The following is an 18678-nucleotide window of genomic DNA, read 5'->3' as shown; positions in this document are numbered from 1 at the left end:
TGGCTTGGAGATAATACAGTGGGCAAATACAGTTGGGCGGGTGTTAATGCCGGCTCACTGCAGACTTAATCAAATGAGGTCTGCTAGGGATGCGTCCATTGAGATGGAGGCCCCTCTCTCTCTCCGTCTTTCTTATGTCTCTTTATTTATTTTTTCGCTCTCTTTTCTCCAGTTATTTTTTTGTTTTTTTCCCCCTCTCCTCTTGCCTTGTTTATCTCTCTGTTAGTCGATTTCTCTACATCTTTCTCCCCTATCTTTCTTTCATCTTGAATGCTTTATCACTCTCTGTGCATTATCTCTGTTCTGTTCATTCTCTCTCTCTCTGCCCATTTATTGATGGTCTGTTCCTCCTCATTTTCTCTCTCTCGCCTCTACATCTCTCTCTCTCTCCCTGCTCAGTGTATGTGGGCTTAGGGGAGAGCTTAAGGTGAGATCAGCAGGTGGATCAGAGGAAGAGGGAGAAGAGGAGGAGGGGAGGAGGAGGGGGTAGATCTGCTCCATATTTGACAATGTCTTATTAGGACTCAATGCCCACCTGCTCCACGCACACAAACACATGCACACACACAGACCTGCACACGTGCTCACACACACACACACACACACACACACACACACACACACACACGCACACACACACGAAGACCTGCATGCACACACGCATACACACACACCTCTCCTTTTAGAACCCTCTGTATTTCTATTCCTTTACCTCCCCCTTTATCTTTCTTATCTCTGCAACTCATCTTCATCTCTCCTTTATCTCTTTCTATACCTTCTGAATATGTCACTTGTTAACAGGAAACACATTTATTTCCATGATAGAATTAAAAAGTAATTTTGGACTGACCAATGTAGATAGTTTCAAATACATGCAACTGAAAAGTTACATATCACGAAATGTCGATTTGAAATATTTTGGAAATCAGAGCAATCTTGAGGGAATCTTATTTGAGTTAGAAAAGGATGTTCATATGATACTGAAGATCTATAAAACCTTGCAGAGAGCATATCCAACTGACTATCTCTTAGAAACAAATATAAACTATTGTAACCAAGACTTAAAAATAACTGATGTTGGCACAAGATGGCGGGAAAGTTGGATCATAACTAACGAAATTACAGTTAACAAAAGTGTACGCTTAATCCAGTATAAACTAATGTATAGAATGTATTATACAAGAGACATAATTCACAAATTCTACACCACAACGGCAGAGTCATTTCTTAAGTGTAAAACTAATAATCACTCAATAATCCATGCCTTCTGGGAATGCTATAAAGTCCGGAAGTTGTGGGGGGAGCTAGAAAGTTGGCTGTCAGAAGCATTACAATGTAAACATACTTTTAATCCGTCTGTCTGCATATTTCAAGACACGGCATATGTGGGTGTAGTGAGATGCCAATGGGTTGGACGATTCTCTTCTCATCACTCATCAAAAAATGTATACTAAAAATGTGGAAATCAATCAATCCGCCATCTATGGAGAGAAACAAAATAATGCAGTTTCAGGCCATGTGGTGGAAAGTGATGCAGGAGCTAGAGATGGGGGCGTGTGTTAGCAGGTGTGATGTAGTTGATGTTTATATGATGTTGTCGTTTGTATGTGTATGTTTTGTATTGTTTATAAAATATCAAATAAAATCGTACAAAAAAAATGAATGTCACTTTCTCCTCCTTTCTCTACCTCTCTACTCTTACGAAATGCTTTCCATCACATTTGATTCACAGGTGTTAACAAGCATGAGAGTGATATGAAATGAAGACTATCACTGAAACAATGAGCTTTTCACGCAAGTAACTTCATAACAACTACACAAGTGTAGATCATTAAAGTGGGACCTGTACATTTAATAAAAAATATGATCACTCTCTCTTTCCCTCCCACCATCCCTCCCTCCCTCACTCCCCCACTCCACTAACTTCAGTTCCTCTCTCTCCCCTCTCAGGAGAGGCCAATTGTAAACTCGTCTCATTGTTAAATCTGTCCCAGCCAATCGGGGGTTTCCTTTTCACTGTGGCCTTCTTTAACTGACCAATTAGGCTCCTGATTCAGTCTGTTGTTGGGGTGTGGTGACCTCTGCCCCGCCCAGCACGACACAATTACCCATGAGCCATAGAAGCACGACAGAGTCGGAGAGCAGCCAAGGAGCCGGCAAAGCCAAGATAATGGAGAGATGCATCATGCATGAACACACATACTGTATACACATACACACACACACACACACTGTGACACGCATGGACGCACTCAAATGCACCACACAGATATACTGCACACACGCGTGTTGTAACACACAGGGATGAACTCACATGCGCCACACACAAATATACTGCACACACATGCACACACACACACACACACAAGACACACACACACACACACACACACACACACACACACACACACACACACACACACACACACACACACACACACACACACACACACACACACACACACACACACACACACACTAGTACATTCAGAGTTATAGATGGAGGGTTTACTGAAGGAGAACAGGAACAGGGGATCAATGGACAGGGAGAAGGAGCAGGAGAATTTAGCAGAGGAGAAAGGTCACATGCATGCACACGCACGCGCACACACACACAATCCCCCATTTCTCACTTCTATCCCCTGTCCCTGTCGGCGATCTCTATTAAGAGGGTGTCCAGGGTATTGATCATGTGTTCAGCCGGCCAATAGAGAAGGACTTGAGGTTGAGGAAAAGACCAGATTGTACTTAAAGCACCATTTAACCCTGCTTCTCTATGTCTCTATGGCTACTCCAAGGTAACACCTAAAAGAGAACAGCAGGAAAAAGATAGTGAAACTGCTTCCCAAATGGCACCCTATTCCCTATATAGTGCACAAGCATGGGCGGCGCACAATAGGCCCAGCGTCGTCCAGGGTAGGGGAGGGAATGGCCGGCAGGGATGTAGCTCTGTTGATAGAGCATGGCGTTTGCAACACCAGGGTTGTGGGTTCGATTCCCACGGGGGGCCAGTATAAAAAAATATGTATTCACTAACTGTAAGTCGCTCTGGATAAGAGAGTCTGCTAAATGACTAAAATGTAAATGTAAAATGTAAGTAGTGCACTATATTGGGAATTGGGTGTCATTTGGGACGTATCCAATATGCTGTGGGAAGGTGGGTGGTTGGGGTCTGGAGGTCAATACTCATCCATTCATATGTATCCCTAGCACTTAGTGTCCTCCCTGCCTGTCCTAAACCCACCCATTATCACCTTCCTGGCCACATCATTATCATCTCCCTGACACCTTCCCACACACAGCTATATACAATCACATGCACACTCTCTCTCTCTCTCTCTATCTCTATCTCTCTCTCTCTATATATATATATATATATATATATACAGTGGGGGAAAAAAGTATTTAGTCAGCCACCAATTGTGCAAGTTCTCCCACTTAAAAAGATGAGAGAGGCCTGTAATTTTCATCATAGGTACACGTCAACTATGACAGACAAATTGAGATTTTTTTTCCCAGAAAATCACATTGTAGGATTTTTTATGAATTTATTTGCAAATTATGGTGGAAAATAAGTATTTGGTCAATAACAAAAGTTTCTCAATACTTTGTTATATACCCTTTGTTGGCAATGACACAGGTCAAACGTTTTCTGTAAGTCTTCACAAGGTTTTCACATCCTATTTTCCCTAACCCTAAACCTAAAACTAACCCTTAACCTAACTGTCACGTTCGCTTAAGGAGGAGGACCAATGCGCAGCGTTGAATGCGTACATATTATTTATTAAACAGATCACCCGATCAAAACAACGAACGAAACGTGAAGTCCTTCGATACACACAAACCAAAAGGAACAAGAAACCACAACACAAAGTGAAAAGACCGATAGTTAAATATGGCTCCCAATCAGAGACAACCAGCTGACACTCGTTGCCTCTGATTGGGAGTCACTCAGGCCAACATAGATATACAAAACATAGACTTACACACCCTGGCTCAACATAACATAGTCCCCAGAGCCAGGGCGTGACAGTACCCCCAAAGGCGCGGACTCGGCCGCGCCAAACAACCACAACAGGGGAGGGACCGGGTGGGCACTCCGCCTCGGCGGCGGATCCGGCCCGGACATGACCCAGGCACGGGTTGTGCTGGACTGACGACGCACACCCCTGGCTTGATGCGTGGAGGAGGAACGGGCCGGACCGGCTGACGGAAGCGCACCCTGACTTGGTGCGGGGAGCAGGAATGAGCCGGACCGGCTGACGACGCGCACCACTGACCTGGTGCGGGAGCTTGGATGGGCCGGACTGGGCTGGCGACGCGCACCACAGACTTGGTGCAGAGAGCAGGAACGGGCCGGACAGGGTTGACGAAACGCACCATAGACTTGGTGCGGAGAGCAGGCACGGACGCGTGCCGGACTGACGACGCACACCACTGGCTTTGTGCGGGAAGCTTGGATGGGCCGGACTGGGCTGGCGACGCGCACCACAGACTTGGTGCGGAGAGCAGGAACGGGCCGTGCCGACTGACGCACGCACACCACTGGCTTGGTGCGGGAAGCTTGGATGGGCCGGACTGGGCTGGCGACGCGCACCACAGACTTGGTGCGGAGAGCAGGAATGGGCCGGACCGGGCTGGCGACGCGCACCACCGACTTGGTACGGAGAGCAGGAACGGGCCGGACAGGGCTGATGACGTGCACCACAGGCTCGGTGCGAGAGGCAGGAACAGGCCGAAACGTACTGGGGACACACGCCACTGGCCCTATGCAGGGATCAGGAACGGGCCGGACCGGACTGGTAATACACCCCAGTACCTCTCGCCGTGCCTCCACACTTTCCCTCTCCTCTGTGACCAGTGGCCCCCTTAACCTGGCGGCCTCCTCTGCACACCCGCTGGACCGCCTCCATCGCGGCCTCCGGCTGCCCCGTCGTCCACGTCGTGAGCCCCCCTAAAAATTTTTTCTGGGGTTCTCTCCTCCCCGTGGACCAGGCCTCCCTAGTTCTCGCCAGACTCTCACTCCACTGCTTCAAAGTCCAACCTTTCTGCTCTTCGCTTGGCTGGGCCCAGTTGAGACTCCTACTCCACTGATCCCAGGTCCATCCACTCTCCTCTTCACGCTGCTTGGTCCTGTCTTGGTGGTTTCTTCTGTCACGTTCGCTTAAGGAGGAGGACCAATGCGCAGCGTTGAATGCGTACATATTATTTATTAAACAGATCACCCGATCAAAACAACGAACGAAACGTGAAGTCCTTCGATACACACAAACCAAAAGGAACAAGAAACCACAACACAAAGTGAAAAGACCGATAGTTAAATATGGCTCCCAATCAGAGACAACCAGCTGACACTCGTTGCCTCTGATTGGGAGTCACTCAGGCCAACATAGATATACAAAACATAGACTTACACACCCTGGCTCAACATAACATAGTCCCCAGAGCCAGGGCGTGACACCTAACCCTAACCTAAACCCCTAAAATATAACCCTAACCTAAACCCCTAACCCTAACTCCTAACCCTAACCCTAATTCTGACCCTAACCCTAGTTTTAACTCTAAACCTGAGCCTAAAATAGCATTGATCCTGGTGGGGACCGGCGAAATGTCCCCACTTGTCCAAATTGTACTTGTTTTACTATCCTTGTGTGGACTTCTGATCCCCAAAAGGATAGGAAAACCAAAAACACACACACACTCCCCCCATACACACACACTATTTCTCAGGCCTTTGTTGTGAAGCGCCCCTCCGGCTTCCTAATGCATGATAATGCACTTTTTCTTTCCAGCTGCACTCTAGCTTTCCGGAGGAATACAGCGGGAATGATCATCAGCCACGCTCCGTTACTCCAAATCATTCACGGCACGGCTTTAAGAACACATCGCTCGCTAATACCCTGCCACCCCTGGGGCTGGCCGTCAACCACTGCAGCTACTGCACTGCCTCGACCGGTGTGGAGAGAGAGATCTCTCTAAAGAGATATAGAGACAAGGAGAAAAATAGAGGGGAGAGAAGGAGAGAAGAGAAGAAGGAGAGAGAGGAAGGGCGAGATGCGGAAGGATGACCTAAGGCTTGGCCTGGAGCCAAAAGCCTCCCTCCCTCTCCGCTCTCTCTTTTATTTCAGGGATTTTTTATCTGAGAAATTGGTGCCCAGCAGCGTTTGGGGCTGAAGCTAGCTGGGAGGTTGATATGGTCCTGTTTGTGGCCCACAGTGGCTTGCCATTGGTGAGGTTGGAGGTTTGTCTGGAAACCACATTCTTCTCTCCACCACTCCTCTCTCCACTCTTGGCCAAATCAGAGGCGAGGATGGAGTGGTGGCGATAAGATTTAGAGCATGGGATGATTCATAGGATGGCACACCGGGCCAAGGCAGCAGTGAGGGAGCGGGGTTATGCCTGATGCAGGGCTCTGCATTCCAAATGGCACCCTATTCCCTATGTAGTGCCCCGTAGGGCTCTGGTCAAAGGTACTGCACTAGGGCCCTGATCAAAAATAGTGTATTACATTGGGAATAGGGTGCCGTTTGGGACGTAGCTAGGATTTCAGGCTTTTTTGTTTCAAACTATGAAGGGAGGCAAAGGAAGCCCGTTAGTGAGTTATAGAACAAACACCACTTCCTGTTCCTCCAGGAAAGTAGCCAATTAGCAGGCTGCCTGATCAAACGAGCCTGGTGGCCCCGCCCTGCCCGCACTACACCGCTCTCCTCACTAATGAGCTCTCTCAGCTAGTAGGGTCAGAGAGAGAGAGAGAGAGCGAGAGGGGGGACAGGAGGAATTAAAATGAATGACAGATGGGAGAAAGAAACAGAGAGAGAAATACGACAGAAAGAGAGAGGTAGAGTGAAGAGTGGATCCAGAAGAGCGAAAAAAAAACTGGGAGCCTGGGAAATAGGCAACTCTATATAGCTTCAAAATTCCAGCACCTGTGTTTGAGTTGTCCTATGCCAGGAGAGAGTAAGAGAGAGAGACAGAAAAGAGAGGGAGAAAGTGAGCATGGCAGAGAAGAGAGGCCTTGGTCGGGGCTACAGTGGAGTTTATCCAGGCACACTACAGGAGGAGAGGTTGGGATTAGTTCCACCTGGGGAGGCAAAGAGGATCAAAAAGATGGGAAAGAGGAAAGAGAAGGAGGAGAGAGAGAGAGAGAGAGAGAAAGAGAAAGAAAGAGAGAGTGTGTGTGTGTCTCTCCCTCTGTGTGTGTGTCTGTCTGTGTGTGTGTGTGTTTGTGTGTGTGTGTGTGTGTGCGTGTGTGTGTGTGTGTGTGTGTGTGCATATGCTTCCTTCGTGTGTGTGTATCAGAGGGTTAACATTCAGAGAAAGAAGGAACGTGAAAGAATAATAGAACGAGAGGGAGCAGATAGATAGATAGAGAGAGAGAGAGAGAGAGAGAGAGAGAGAGAGAGAGAGAGAGAGAGAGAGAGAGAGAGAGAGAGAGAGAGAGAGAGAGAGAGAGAGAGGGAGAGAGGGAGCAGAGAGAGAGAGAGGGAGCAGAGAGAGAGAGGGAGCAGAGAGAGAGAGGGAGCAGAGAGAGAGCAGAGAGAGAGAGGGAGCAGAGAGAGAGAGGGAGCAGAGAGAGAGAGGGAGGGAGCAGAGAGAGAGAGGGAGCAGATAGAGAGAGAGAGGGAGCAGAGAGAGAGAGAGGGAGCAGAGAGAGAGAGAGAGAGAGAGAGAGAGAGAGAGAGGGAGCAGAGAGAGAGGGAGCAGAGAGAGAGAGAGGGAGCAGAGAGAGAGGTCCACAGTAAGTAAAAACAGGAGAGACAAGAAAGAAAAGAAAATAAGAAAGAGAGAAAGAAAGAAATACAGAGGCACAACAGAGGGTGAGAAACAGTGAGCAAACCACGGAGGAGGGGAATACAGAACACAGATGGGGAGACGGAGAAGAAGAGAGAGAGATAAATAAAAAGGAAACAGAGAGAGGGATACAGAAAGGAAAGAAATTGCAGGTGTCTATAGTCTTCCCAAGGACTCCCAGAGGACTGGGTGTAAATGGCAGATGGCCCTGTATCTTAGGCATTCAGCTCACTGTTCTACTGTAGACTGTTCTACTGTAGGGCAGCGGCCAAGAGGTGTCACAAGCCTAAACGCACCACTACCAGACTCAGGACAGCACAGGAACACAGCTAGAGACAGGGCACCGCTTCTCAATACTAATGCTAAATAGAGCAGCCTGATCACTAGAAATAGACTTCGATTTTTGAAAAGGTCCTGGTTTGAAAAGGTCCTGAAAACGTAGATATATGCCTTCCTCTGCGGACACACCAACAACAAAAAAATATGACTGCCCAGCACTGGCTGCGAACTCGTGATGCTCGGAGCCGAAGCACGCTAGTCAGACCACTGTGCTATAGCAGTTCACAATGCTCTAGCAAGCCGTGAGAATAGTAAGAATACTGATGATACCTGATGGTAATGGCACGCCATTTTTTATTATTTTGTTTTAAGCCTTCCCCAAACCATAGCCCTAACCTTAATCACTCGGAATTAATGCCTAAACTGTTAACCTTCAAATTGTTTAACCCTGTAAGGACGTCAAAAATAGATGTTCAATGTCGAATTTCGAAGGGAAACTATCAGATCTTGTTGAAATAGAAGAGCACAAGAGGAGTGTAGATATGTGTGTGTGTATGTGAGGAGGGAGGGTGTGTTTGTGTGTGTTTGTTTACTAGCACCATGTCCCTTGCCTCATGTCCTACATCTTCAAGTCTTTCTTCAACATCCCCTGACCCCTGACCTCTATAACACACTATCCCCTATATCTTCTGTCCTCTCTCTCCTATTCACTGTTACCCCTTTTCTCTTATACAGTATACAGTGTACTCTATCCCCTGTCCCTTATACCTTGTCCATTCTCTCTCTCCCCTAAGCCTTTGTCCAAAATCCCCTTGTCCCACTATTGTCCTCTATCATTTGTCTCCCACCCTCCACTTCCCTCGCCCCTCGCCCCCCGTACACTCTCTCTCACCCAGTCCCAGCCTGCTAGGCTGATAAACCTATACGAGGCAATGCCTCGACACAGATGGAGAGAGGGGGGGCTTATACACTCTCCTCCACCCACCCCAGTCTCCATCCTCCAACCCCACCCACCCCCCTCCAGCCCTGGGCCTGGAGAGAGAGAGCCCTGCCTGCATGAGTCTCTGCCTGCCTGAGGGGCCTGTGTTGTGTGGGTGTGTGACGGTGCACAGCCACCTGGGCCCTGCCCCAAAGCCTGGATTTCCATGTAAGACTGTGGCTGCCGACAATAACCCCGGATCCTGGGCCCTGGTCCAGTCAGCACAGGACAGGAGCTTCACGACTGCACCACCACAAGGTACTGCCAGCTCTACGGCTCAGTCCAAGCCCCAGTCACAGCCACAACCGGGGCAGATGGCAGCAGTGGAGGAGAGAGAGAGAGGGGGAGACGGAGGGAGAACAAGAGAGAGACAGCGAGAGAAAGAGAGAGAGAGTGATTGAGAGTGAGGGAGTGTGTATGTGTGTGTGTGTGTGTGTGTGTGTGTGTGTGTGTGTGTGTCTGTGCTCGCCTGCGTGTATGCTTGTGTGCATGTGTATGTGAGAGAGAGAGAAGAAGAGAGAGAGAGAAATAGTGAGAGAATGGAGAGAGAGCAGAGAGTAAAGCTCTTGTCCCTGTCCAAGTGTGACGTAAAGCCAATACAGTAGTGCCAGAAAGGACAAACAGGATGAGCCACAACATGGGAGGCAGGGAGGCCGCAAAGCATGATGGGACAACAAGAGTGTGGGACATTAATATCTGCCTGAGTATTACTCCAACAACATTACCTTACATTACAACATTCATCAACCTACTCAATTATAATGAGGAGGGGACTTGAAAGAAATCCATACCGCTGCTGTACTACATACTGTTTTGCACCAATCGTAAGTGCAAGTTCCATTTGAAAGAAGATATGGTTGATAAGCAGTTTTTTGGCACAGATTGGGGCCAATATAAGGACCACGGTTCCTGTTTTCGGTAAGACTTTATTTGGATAGTCCATCTGTAGATGCTCTACAGACCATCTACAGATTATAAGTAACAATTCAATTAACTATCTACTAACCCTAACCCTAGCCCTTAACTCTAACCCTTATTCTAAACCTAACCCTAACCATAACCTTAGCAAGCAGTTGCTTATCAACAGACAGTTTGTTGATAGTATGACCATCTGTAGAACATCTACAGATGGAAAATTTGAACTATCAACCACTTTTTTTTTTTTATTTTGTCTTTTTTTTTTTTTTTTTTTAAAGTCATTTAGCAGACGCTCTTATCCAGAGCGACTTACAGGAGCAATTAGGGTTAAGTGACTTGCTCAAGGGCACATCGACAGATTTTTCACCTAGTCGGCTCGGGGATTAGAACCAGCGACCTTTCGGTTACTGGCACAACGCTCTTACCCACTAAGCTACCTGCCGCCCCTATATAAAATGTGACCCTGTTTTCTTTACCAATCACCAATCCCTCCCCCTCTTACTCCCCTCCCTTCTCATCAGTGTATACAGCAGAGAGAGAGAGAAAAAGGACAGAATACTGTGCTAGTCAGTTGACACACTTGTCTCAGGGTCTTCCTGCAGCATGAGTGTGCTATTTACACCAATCTATTCTCTATAGTGTACTACTTTTGACCAGGGCCCATAGGGCTCTCATCAAAATAAGTGCACTATAAAGGGAATTGGGTGCCATTTGGGATACAACCCAAGTCTCACACATCTGTCTGCTACTTCCCTCTAAGACCCTGTGTGTCCCTGCGTGTGACCAATCACAAGCCTTTCTTCAGGCCGTCTCTCTAGACCAATCAGACGGCTTTCTTCAGACCCTCTCTCCAGGCAATGATCCCTGTTAGCGCCCCGTCTGCTGCTATTGGGATACAGAAGCTATACATTCCTCTCTGAATGGAGAGTTGATTAGTTGCAATGTGGAATGACGCTTGATAGATATCACCCACAATAGACCAGGAAGTGCACCTAATGACTGACGTAGGATCAGCTTTCCTCATGTCCTAGTAGGTTTTAGCCATACATGGGTAAAACATTTAACCTTACCCCAGACCAGCAGTTAGCATACACATGAACACTTCCTGACTGTGAGGGATGTAGGCTATGGGTCCAATATAGGGTTAAAGAGCTACAAAATAATTGATACAAGGAATAAGCTAACACTATCTATGCAGGAAGATATCTGAGAATATTGGTGCAGTGAGCTATCAAACACGATTGCAACAGGAAGATAATATTATAAGACTATTGGACCATGGGTCCCATTGGTTCATGGTCAATGACCTCATCATTCGTCGCCGCCGAGTGACTCACCTCTGATGATGGACAGCTTGGCATTGACGTTGACCTCGCCCTCGCTGTTTTCTGCCACGCACTCGTAGATATTCTCATCCCGCGGCGCTCGTAGAGGCTGGATCCGAAGCACAGCTCCGGCGCCCTCATCGAACTCTATAGTCTTTGTCAGAGAGAAATGGTAACGTTAGAACTATCTGTTTCTGTTTCTAAAGACAACCTAACTATTCTTCTAGAATAAGGCTCAACAACTCCAGGTCTAGCTCCTAAGGACCCCTTCATTTCACATATACAGTACCAGTCAAAAGTTTGGACACACCTACTCATTCCAAGGTTTTTCTTTATTTTTACTATTTTCTACATTGTTGAATAATAGTGAAGACATCAAAACTATGAAATAACACATATGGAATCATGTAGTAACCAAAAAAGTGTTAAACAAAGTAGCCACCCTTTGCCTTTGTCTCGGATCCCCCCATTACTGCTGCTCATTCCGTTCACCAGTTCCGGAGGTCTATGTCACCGGCTTTCTAGGTGTCACTGACATGGATCATTACCACCAACCCCGGACTGTCTTGTCTCATTACGCACACCTGGTTCTCATTCCCCCTGATTAGTATGTGTATATATGTGCCCTCTGTTCCACATTGTCCTTGTCGATTATTGTCCCATGTCCGTTGGTCTCGTGAGTACAGTGTATAGTGCTCTTGTTGTTTACGGGTCTCGTCCCGTGTATTGTGAAGAGGTTACACCTCGCTCTTTGTTTGGGTTACATCACTTTTGTATATATATACAGTGGGGAAAAAAAGTATTTAGTCAGCCACCAATTGTGCAAGTTCTCCCACTTAAAAAGATGAGAGAGGCCTGTAATTTTCATCATAAGTACACGTCAACTATGACAGACAAAATGAGAAAAAAATATCCAGAAAATCACATTGTAGGATTTTTTATGAATTTATTTGCAAATTATGGTGGAAAATAAGTATTTGGTCAATAACAAAAGTTTCTCAATACTTTGTTATATACCCTTTGTTGGCAATGACACAGGTCAAACGTTTTCTGTAAGTCTTCACAAGGTTTTCACACACTGTTGCTGGTATTTTGGCCCATTCCTCCATGCAGATCTCCTCTAGAGCAGTGATGTTTTGGGGCTGTCGCTGGGCAACACGGACTTTCAACTCCCTCCAAAGATTTTCTATGGGGTTGAGATCTGGAGACTGGCTAGGCCACTCCAGGACCTTGAAATGCTTCTTACGAAGCCACTCCTTCGTTGCCCGGGCGGTGTGTTTGGGATCATTGTCATGCTGAAAGACCCAGCCACGTTTCATCTTCAATGCCCTTGCTGATGGAAGGAGGTTTTCACTCAAAATCTCACGATACATGGCCCCATTCATTCTTTCCTTTACACGGATCAGTCGTCCTGGTCCCTTTGCAGAAAAAACAGCCCCAAAGCATGATGTTTCCACCCCCCATGCTTCACAGTAGGTATGGTGTTCTTTGGATGCAACTCAGCATTCTTTGTCCTCCAAACACGACGAGTTGAGTTTTTACCAAAAAGTTATATTTTGGTTTCATCTGACCATATGACATTCTCCCAATCCTCTTCTGGATCATCCAAATGCACTCTAGCAAACTTCAGACGGACCTGGACATGTACTGGCTTAAGCAGGGGGACACGTCTGGCACTGCAGGATTTGAGTCCCTGGCGGCGTAGTGTGTTACTGATGGTAGGCTTTGTTACTTTGGTCCTAGCTCTCTGCAGGTCATTCACTAGGTCCCCGTGTGGTTCTGGGATTTTTGCTCACCGTTTTTGTGATCATTTTGACCCCACGGGGTGAGATCTTGCGTGGAGCCCCAGATCGAGGGAGATTATCAGTGGTCTTGTATGTCTTCCATTTCCTAATAATTGCTCCCACAGTTGATTTCTTCAAACCAAGCTGCTTACCTATTGCAGATTCAGTCTTCCCAGCCTGGTGCAGGTCTACAATTTTGTTTCTGGTGTCATTTGACAGCTCTTTGGTCTTGGCCATAGTGGAGTTTGGAGTGTGACTGTTTGAGGTTGTGGACAGGTGTCTTTTATACTGATAACAAGTTCAAACAGGTGCCATTAATACAGGTAACGAGTGGAGGACAGAGGAGCCTCTTAAAGAAGAAGTTACAGGTCTGTGAGAGCCAGAAATCTTGCTTGTTTGTAGGTGACCAAATACTTATTTTCCACCATAATTTGCAAATAAATTCATAAAAAATCCTACAATGTGATTTTCTGGATTTTTTTTCCTCAATTTGTCTGTCATAGTTGACGTGTACCTATGATGAAAATTACAGGCCTCTCTCATCTTTTTAAGTGGGAGAACTTGCACAATTGGTGGCTGACTAAATACTTTTTTCCCCCACTGTACGTGTTTGTGTTGGGTGGAGTAATCATTATACAATGTGACAGTCTTGATGACAGCTTTGCACACTCTTGGCATTCTCTCAACCAGCTTCATGAGGTAGTCACCTGGAAAGCATTTCAATTAACAGGAGTGTCTTGTTAAAAGTTAATTTGTGTGATTTCTTTGTGTTTGAGCCAATCAGTTGTTTTGTGACAAGGTAGGGGTGGTATACAGAAAATAGCTCTATTTGGTAAAAGACCAAGTCCATATTATGGCAAGAACAGCTCCAATAAGCAAAGAGAAATGACAGTCCATCCTTACTTTAAGACATGAAGGTCAGTCAATCCAGAAAATGTCAAGTGTTATGATGAAACTGCCACTCATGAGGACCTCCACAGGAAAGGAAGACCCGGAGTTACCTCTGCTGCAGAGGATAAGTTCATTAGAGTTACCAGCCTCAGAAATTGCAGCCCAAATAAATGCTTCACAGAGTTCAAGTAATAGACACATCTCAACATCAACTGTTTAGAGGAGACATCATGAATCAGGCCTTCATGGTCGAATTGCTGCAAAGAAACCACTACTAAAGGACACCAATAAGAAGAAGAGACTTGATTGGACCAAGAAACACTAGCAATGGACATTAGACTGGTGGAAATATGTCCTTTGGTCTGATGAGTCCAAATGTGAGATTTTTGGTTCCAACCGCCGTGTCTTTGTGAGACGCAGAGAAGGTGAACGGATGATCTCAGCATGTGTAATTCCCACTGTGAAGCATGGAGGAGGAGGTGTGATGGTGTGGGGGTGCTTTGCTGGTGACACTGTCTGTGATTTATTTAGAATTCAAGGCACACTTAACCAGCATGGCTACCACAGCATTCTGCAGCGATACGCCATCCCATCTAGTTTGCGCTTAGTGGGACTATCATTGGTTTTTCAACAGGACAATGACCCAACACACCTCCAGGCTGTGTAAGGGCTATTTTACCAAGAACGATAGTGATGGAGTGCTGCATCAGATGACCTGGCCTCCACAATCACCCAACCACAACCCAATTGAGATGGTTTGGGATGAGTTGGACCGCAGAGTGAAGGAAAAGCAGCCAACAAGTGCTCAGCATATGTGGGAACTCCTTCAAGACTGTTGGAAAAGCATTCCAGGTGAAGCTGGTTGAGAGAATGCCAAGAGTGTGCAAAGCTGTCATCAAGGCAAAGGGTGGCTCCTTTGAAGAATCTCAATTATAAAATATATTTTGATTTGTTTAACCCTTTTTTGGCTACTACATGATTCCATATGTGTTATTTCATAGTTTTGATGTCTTCACTATTATTCTACAATGTAGAAAATAGTAAAAATAAAGAAAAACCCTTGAATGAGTAGGTGTGTACAAACGTTTGACTGGTACTGTATATATTATTTTTGCTGCAAAGCTTCAAAATATGAGCCAGGACATCACTATGCTAGTCCAGTGGTAAAGTTTTAAGAAAAGGTAACAATGGGCTAAGGTTTGCTTTTAGGCTAAGGTATTCAAATGTTCAAAGCCGTACATTAGGACAATTATGATAAGGTATAAGTACTTTTTTAAAACATAAACTCTCATTCTCAGCCATCTCTACTAATAATCAGAACATAACCGTCAGTGTGCTCATATATTACTCTCATGTTGCACTATATCGTACTCATATATTGCACTATATTGTACTCATATGTTGCACTATATTGTACTCATATGTTGCACTATACATGTGATTTCATCATTATATAAGGAAGAGAACAAACACGTGGATCAATATGGGTGACCGTGTGCAGTGACGTGCTGCTGTGCTTTTTGTCAGCCAAAGGAAAGGTTCAGCGTCGAGTCATGATAAATCTCAAGGCTACAACACTAATGAGGAACAGTAACTGTGACTGAGTGCACATCCCAATCAATATCAAAGCAAAAAGCTGCTTGAGGGGGAATGTAACGATTTCTAACCTCCTTCGTAAAATTACTGTTTAAAAGAGGGGAAATAGCAATAATTTGACCCAGAGTTCAATCGCTGGCTAAATACCCTTGGGTTTGTGTTTGTCTTTAGTATGCGGCGGAAGGAGAACGCAAAATGCAAAACTGCTCAGGTTGGACTGTTTTTGTCCTCCGTCATGATATTTCACTGGCTTATTTATCTATTTTTTCGTGCTCCTCTTCATGCCAGGGTTCCATCTTCTCACCTTTTTCTCTCGTTCCCAGTGAGCTGGCAGCGTTGTTAATGTGAGTATGTGTGTTGTGTTAGCTGAGAGAGTGTGTGTATGTGTATGTTTATGTGTGTGTGTACATTGCCGGCGCGAGGAGCGAGTTTTAATTAAGGAAACACTGAGCATCAATCACAACTTTAGAGCCGGCATCTGGGCTCACGCAGAGACACACAACAAACAAACATCATGAATAACGCAAAGCGTGCATAGGGGAAAGTAGACCTGCAACTGCCACTACTAGCACCGAACGTTTCATTCAGCTAGTCATTCAAGTGCAAGAGGACAAGTAGAGTGTATTGGCACTGTGCAAAGTCATGTCACTCAACATGCGGTGGTGTCTTATAATTGATGCCTGGTTAAATGCAAACCATTGTCTGTCATGACAACTAATTGTGGTGTATTTTGTGTGCTAATTCAAGGAAATATGAAGTAAATTATCTACCGAGCTAACCTTAGTGAAACAGAAAAGTGATACATCCGTGTCAAATTAATCAATAGATGTGTTACTCAGTTGGTAAGAGCACTCGCAATGCCAGGGTTAAAGGTTTAATTCCCGCTGGGGCCACATATACCAAAATGTATGCACTCACTGTACTGTAAGTTGCTTTGGATAAAAACTTCAGCTAAATGGTTTATATTATGTGTGTTAAAATAGGGGGTGTTGGGTATTCATAATTCCATACTACCTCCACAGCAGTATGGGGCAGTGTAGGGTTACAAGGCTTTAATGTCTCACCTCAATGCGCTGGGAGTTGACCTTCTTCCCCTTCTTGTTCCAGCTCACCCGAGGCTTGGGGTCTCCCGTCGCCTGGCACACGAACGAGACCACGCCACCGGATACACCGATCTGGTCGACGGGAACTTTAGTGAACCTTGGTGGCGCTGGAGACAGAGACAGATTGAGATGGTTTGGGATGAGTTGGACCGCAGAGTGAAGGAAAAGCAGCCAACAAGTGCTCAGCATATGTGGGAACTCCTTCAAGACTGTTGGAAAAGCATTCCAGATGAAGCTGGTTGAGAGAATGCCAAGAGTGTGCAAAGCTGTCATCAAGGCAAAGGGGTGGCTACTTTGAAGAATCTCAATTATAAAATATATTTTGATTTGTTTAACCCTTTTTTGGATACTACATGATTCCATATGTGTTATTTCATAGTTTCGATGTCTTCACTATTATTCTACAATGTAGAAAATAGTAAAAATAAAGAAAAACCCTTGAAGGAGTAGGTGTGTACAAACTTTTGACTGGTACTGTATATATTTTTTGCTGCAAATCTTCTAAATATGAGCCAGGACATCACTATGCTAGTCCAGTGGCAAAGTCTTAAGAAAAGGTAACCATGGGCTAAGGTTTGCTTTTAGGCTAAGGTATTCAAATGTTCAACAGCAAGCTCCAGCTAAACCAATTCATTACGGGGACAGTTGTAGCTGCAAATGAAGGTAATTACACTTCGAAAAGTTTGTGTGCACCCCCCCCCCCCCATATACTTTAATTGTATGAGAAGGTAATGAAGGCTTGAGTGGCCTTTTGGAATTCCTCATTCATCCGCTGTATGTCATGGCTAGACACATCCACTCCCTGTGCTGCAGAGAGAGATAGCCTATGGAGAACTGGAGAGGTGAGGGGAATCATGGGGCTTGGATGTATGGAGAGCGGGTGGAAGGAAGGGAAGCGAGCGGCCGTGTATCAACACAGAGGTAATTACACTACAGACAATGCACACCCTGACACACTGACGCCGACATGAATAATTTAATGGAGCAATGAATAATAAAGCACCCACAGAGCAGCTTCTGTCTTGATTTTATGCCCCACCCCATACATAAATGCACCCACACACACGTTCACACGTCCCCCCCTACTCATAGAGAGCCCATCCAAAACCCACACACGTCCCTCACTGGTTGAGCCAGACGTACATACGCAAACGCCAACCGAAGAATGGGATCGGGGGATAATAGGATGATGAACCTGCCAACCGTGCGTTCCTTGTTGGGCATTCCAATCGGGTGTGGGGGCTGACGGGAGTTTAAGGCAAGATACAAGAAGTCAGAGAACTCATTTGTTCTGCATTCCAACTAAACTTAACACCTTGCTTCCAAGGTTTTTGAAGCTTTTTTTACCTAACATCCCTCATCTTGACTGAAAAACTAAAATCAATAATAACAAGTTCGCTTTCTTCCTAATATTCTCTGATATTACCAGACTTGCTTAGGAGGACGGTGCTACGTTTGAGTGTCTTAGCTCGTTTTCTGGTGGATTGGGGGTCAGCTCTCACAACAACAAGCTGGGTAGAGGGAACTCTCTGGGGGAACTTGTTAACTCCGGGGCATAGGGATATGTGGGGATGATCAAACGTGCGGAGCGCGTACATGTGGATTAATAATTAACGGGCCGTGGGCAGGCAGGCCCCCTCTCTCTTTACTCTCTCTCCTCTCCCTGGGCCCCTATAAACACACACACAAAGGAGAGCTCTGCTGCATTTGATTAGGGACAGGAGAGAGAGCTGGAGAGACAGGGAGGAGGGAGAGAGGGGGAGGGAGGGAGTGGGTGGGGGATGGCTGGGAGGGAGAAGGAGAGATAAAAGGTGGATGAGTTGGTGGGGTAGAAAATGAAAGTAGAGGCAGAGAGATAGAAAGAGAAAGGGAATATGGGGTGTAGAGAGAAAGGGACAGGGAGAAAGCGAGAGAGGGTGGTTGAGGGAGGGACTGAAAGAGATGTAGAGATTGAAACAGAGAGAGAGAGAGAGAGAGAGAGAGAGAGAGAGAGAGAGAGAGAGAGAGAGAGT

The 18678-nt window shown here is 46.0% G+C and overlaps 1 protein-coding gene across 23 annotated transcripts in view; it reads right to left on the bottom strand.

The window, feature by feature from the left end:
* LOC121532940 (receptor-type tyrosine-protein phosphatase S) overlaps window positions 1-18678 on the bottom strand; it is a 225496-nt gene that overhangs the window by 118739 nt on the left and 88079 nt on the right. For all 23 annotated transcript variants that reach the window (XM_045226526.1, XM_045226525.1, XM_045226528.1 and 20 more), the window contains exons 3-4: window positions 16628-16773; window positions 11305-11446 (exon numbers count right to left, since the gene is read on the bottom strand). In XM_045226526.1, the coding sequence (XP_045082461.1) occupies window positions 11305-11446; window positions 16628-16773 (288 nt within the window). The remainder of the gene's footprint in view (window positions 1-11304; window positions 11447-16627; window positions 16774-18678) is intronic.

The sequence above is a fragment of the Coregonus clupeaformis genome, chromosome 17, assembly GCF_020615455.1.
Source record: "Coregonus clupeaformis isolate EN_2021a chromosome 17, ASM2061545v1, whole genome shotgun sequence".
In the NCBI taxonomy this organism is placed as follows: domain Eukaryota; kingdom Metazoa; phylum Chordata; class Actinopteri; order Salmoniformes; family Salmonidae; genus Coregonus; species Coregonus clupeaformis.
Note: the sequence above shows the minus strand (reverse complement) of the source record. Positions and strands in the feature narration are given on the sequence as shown.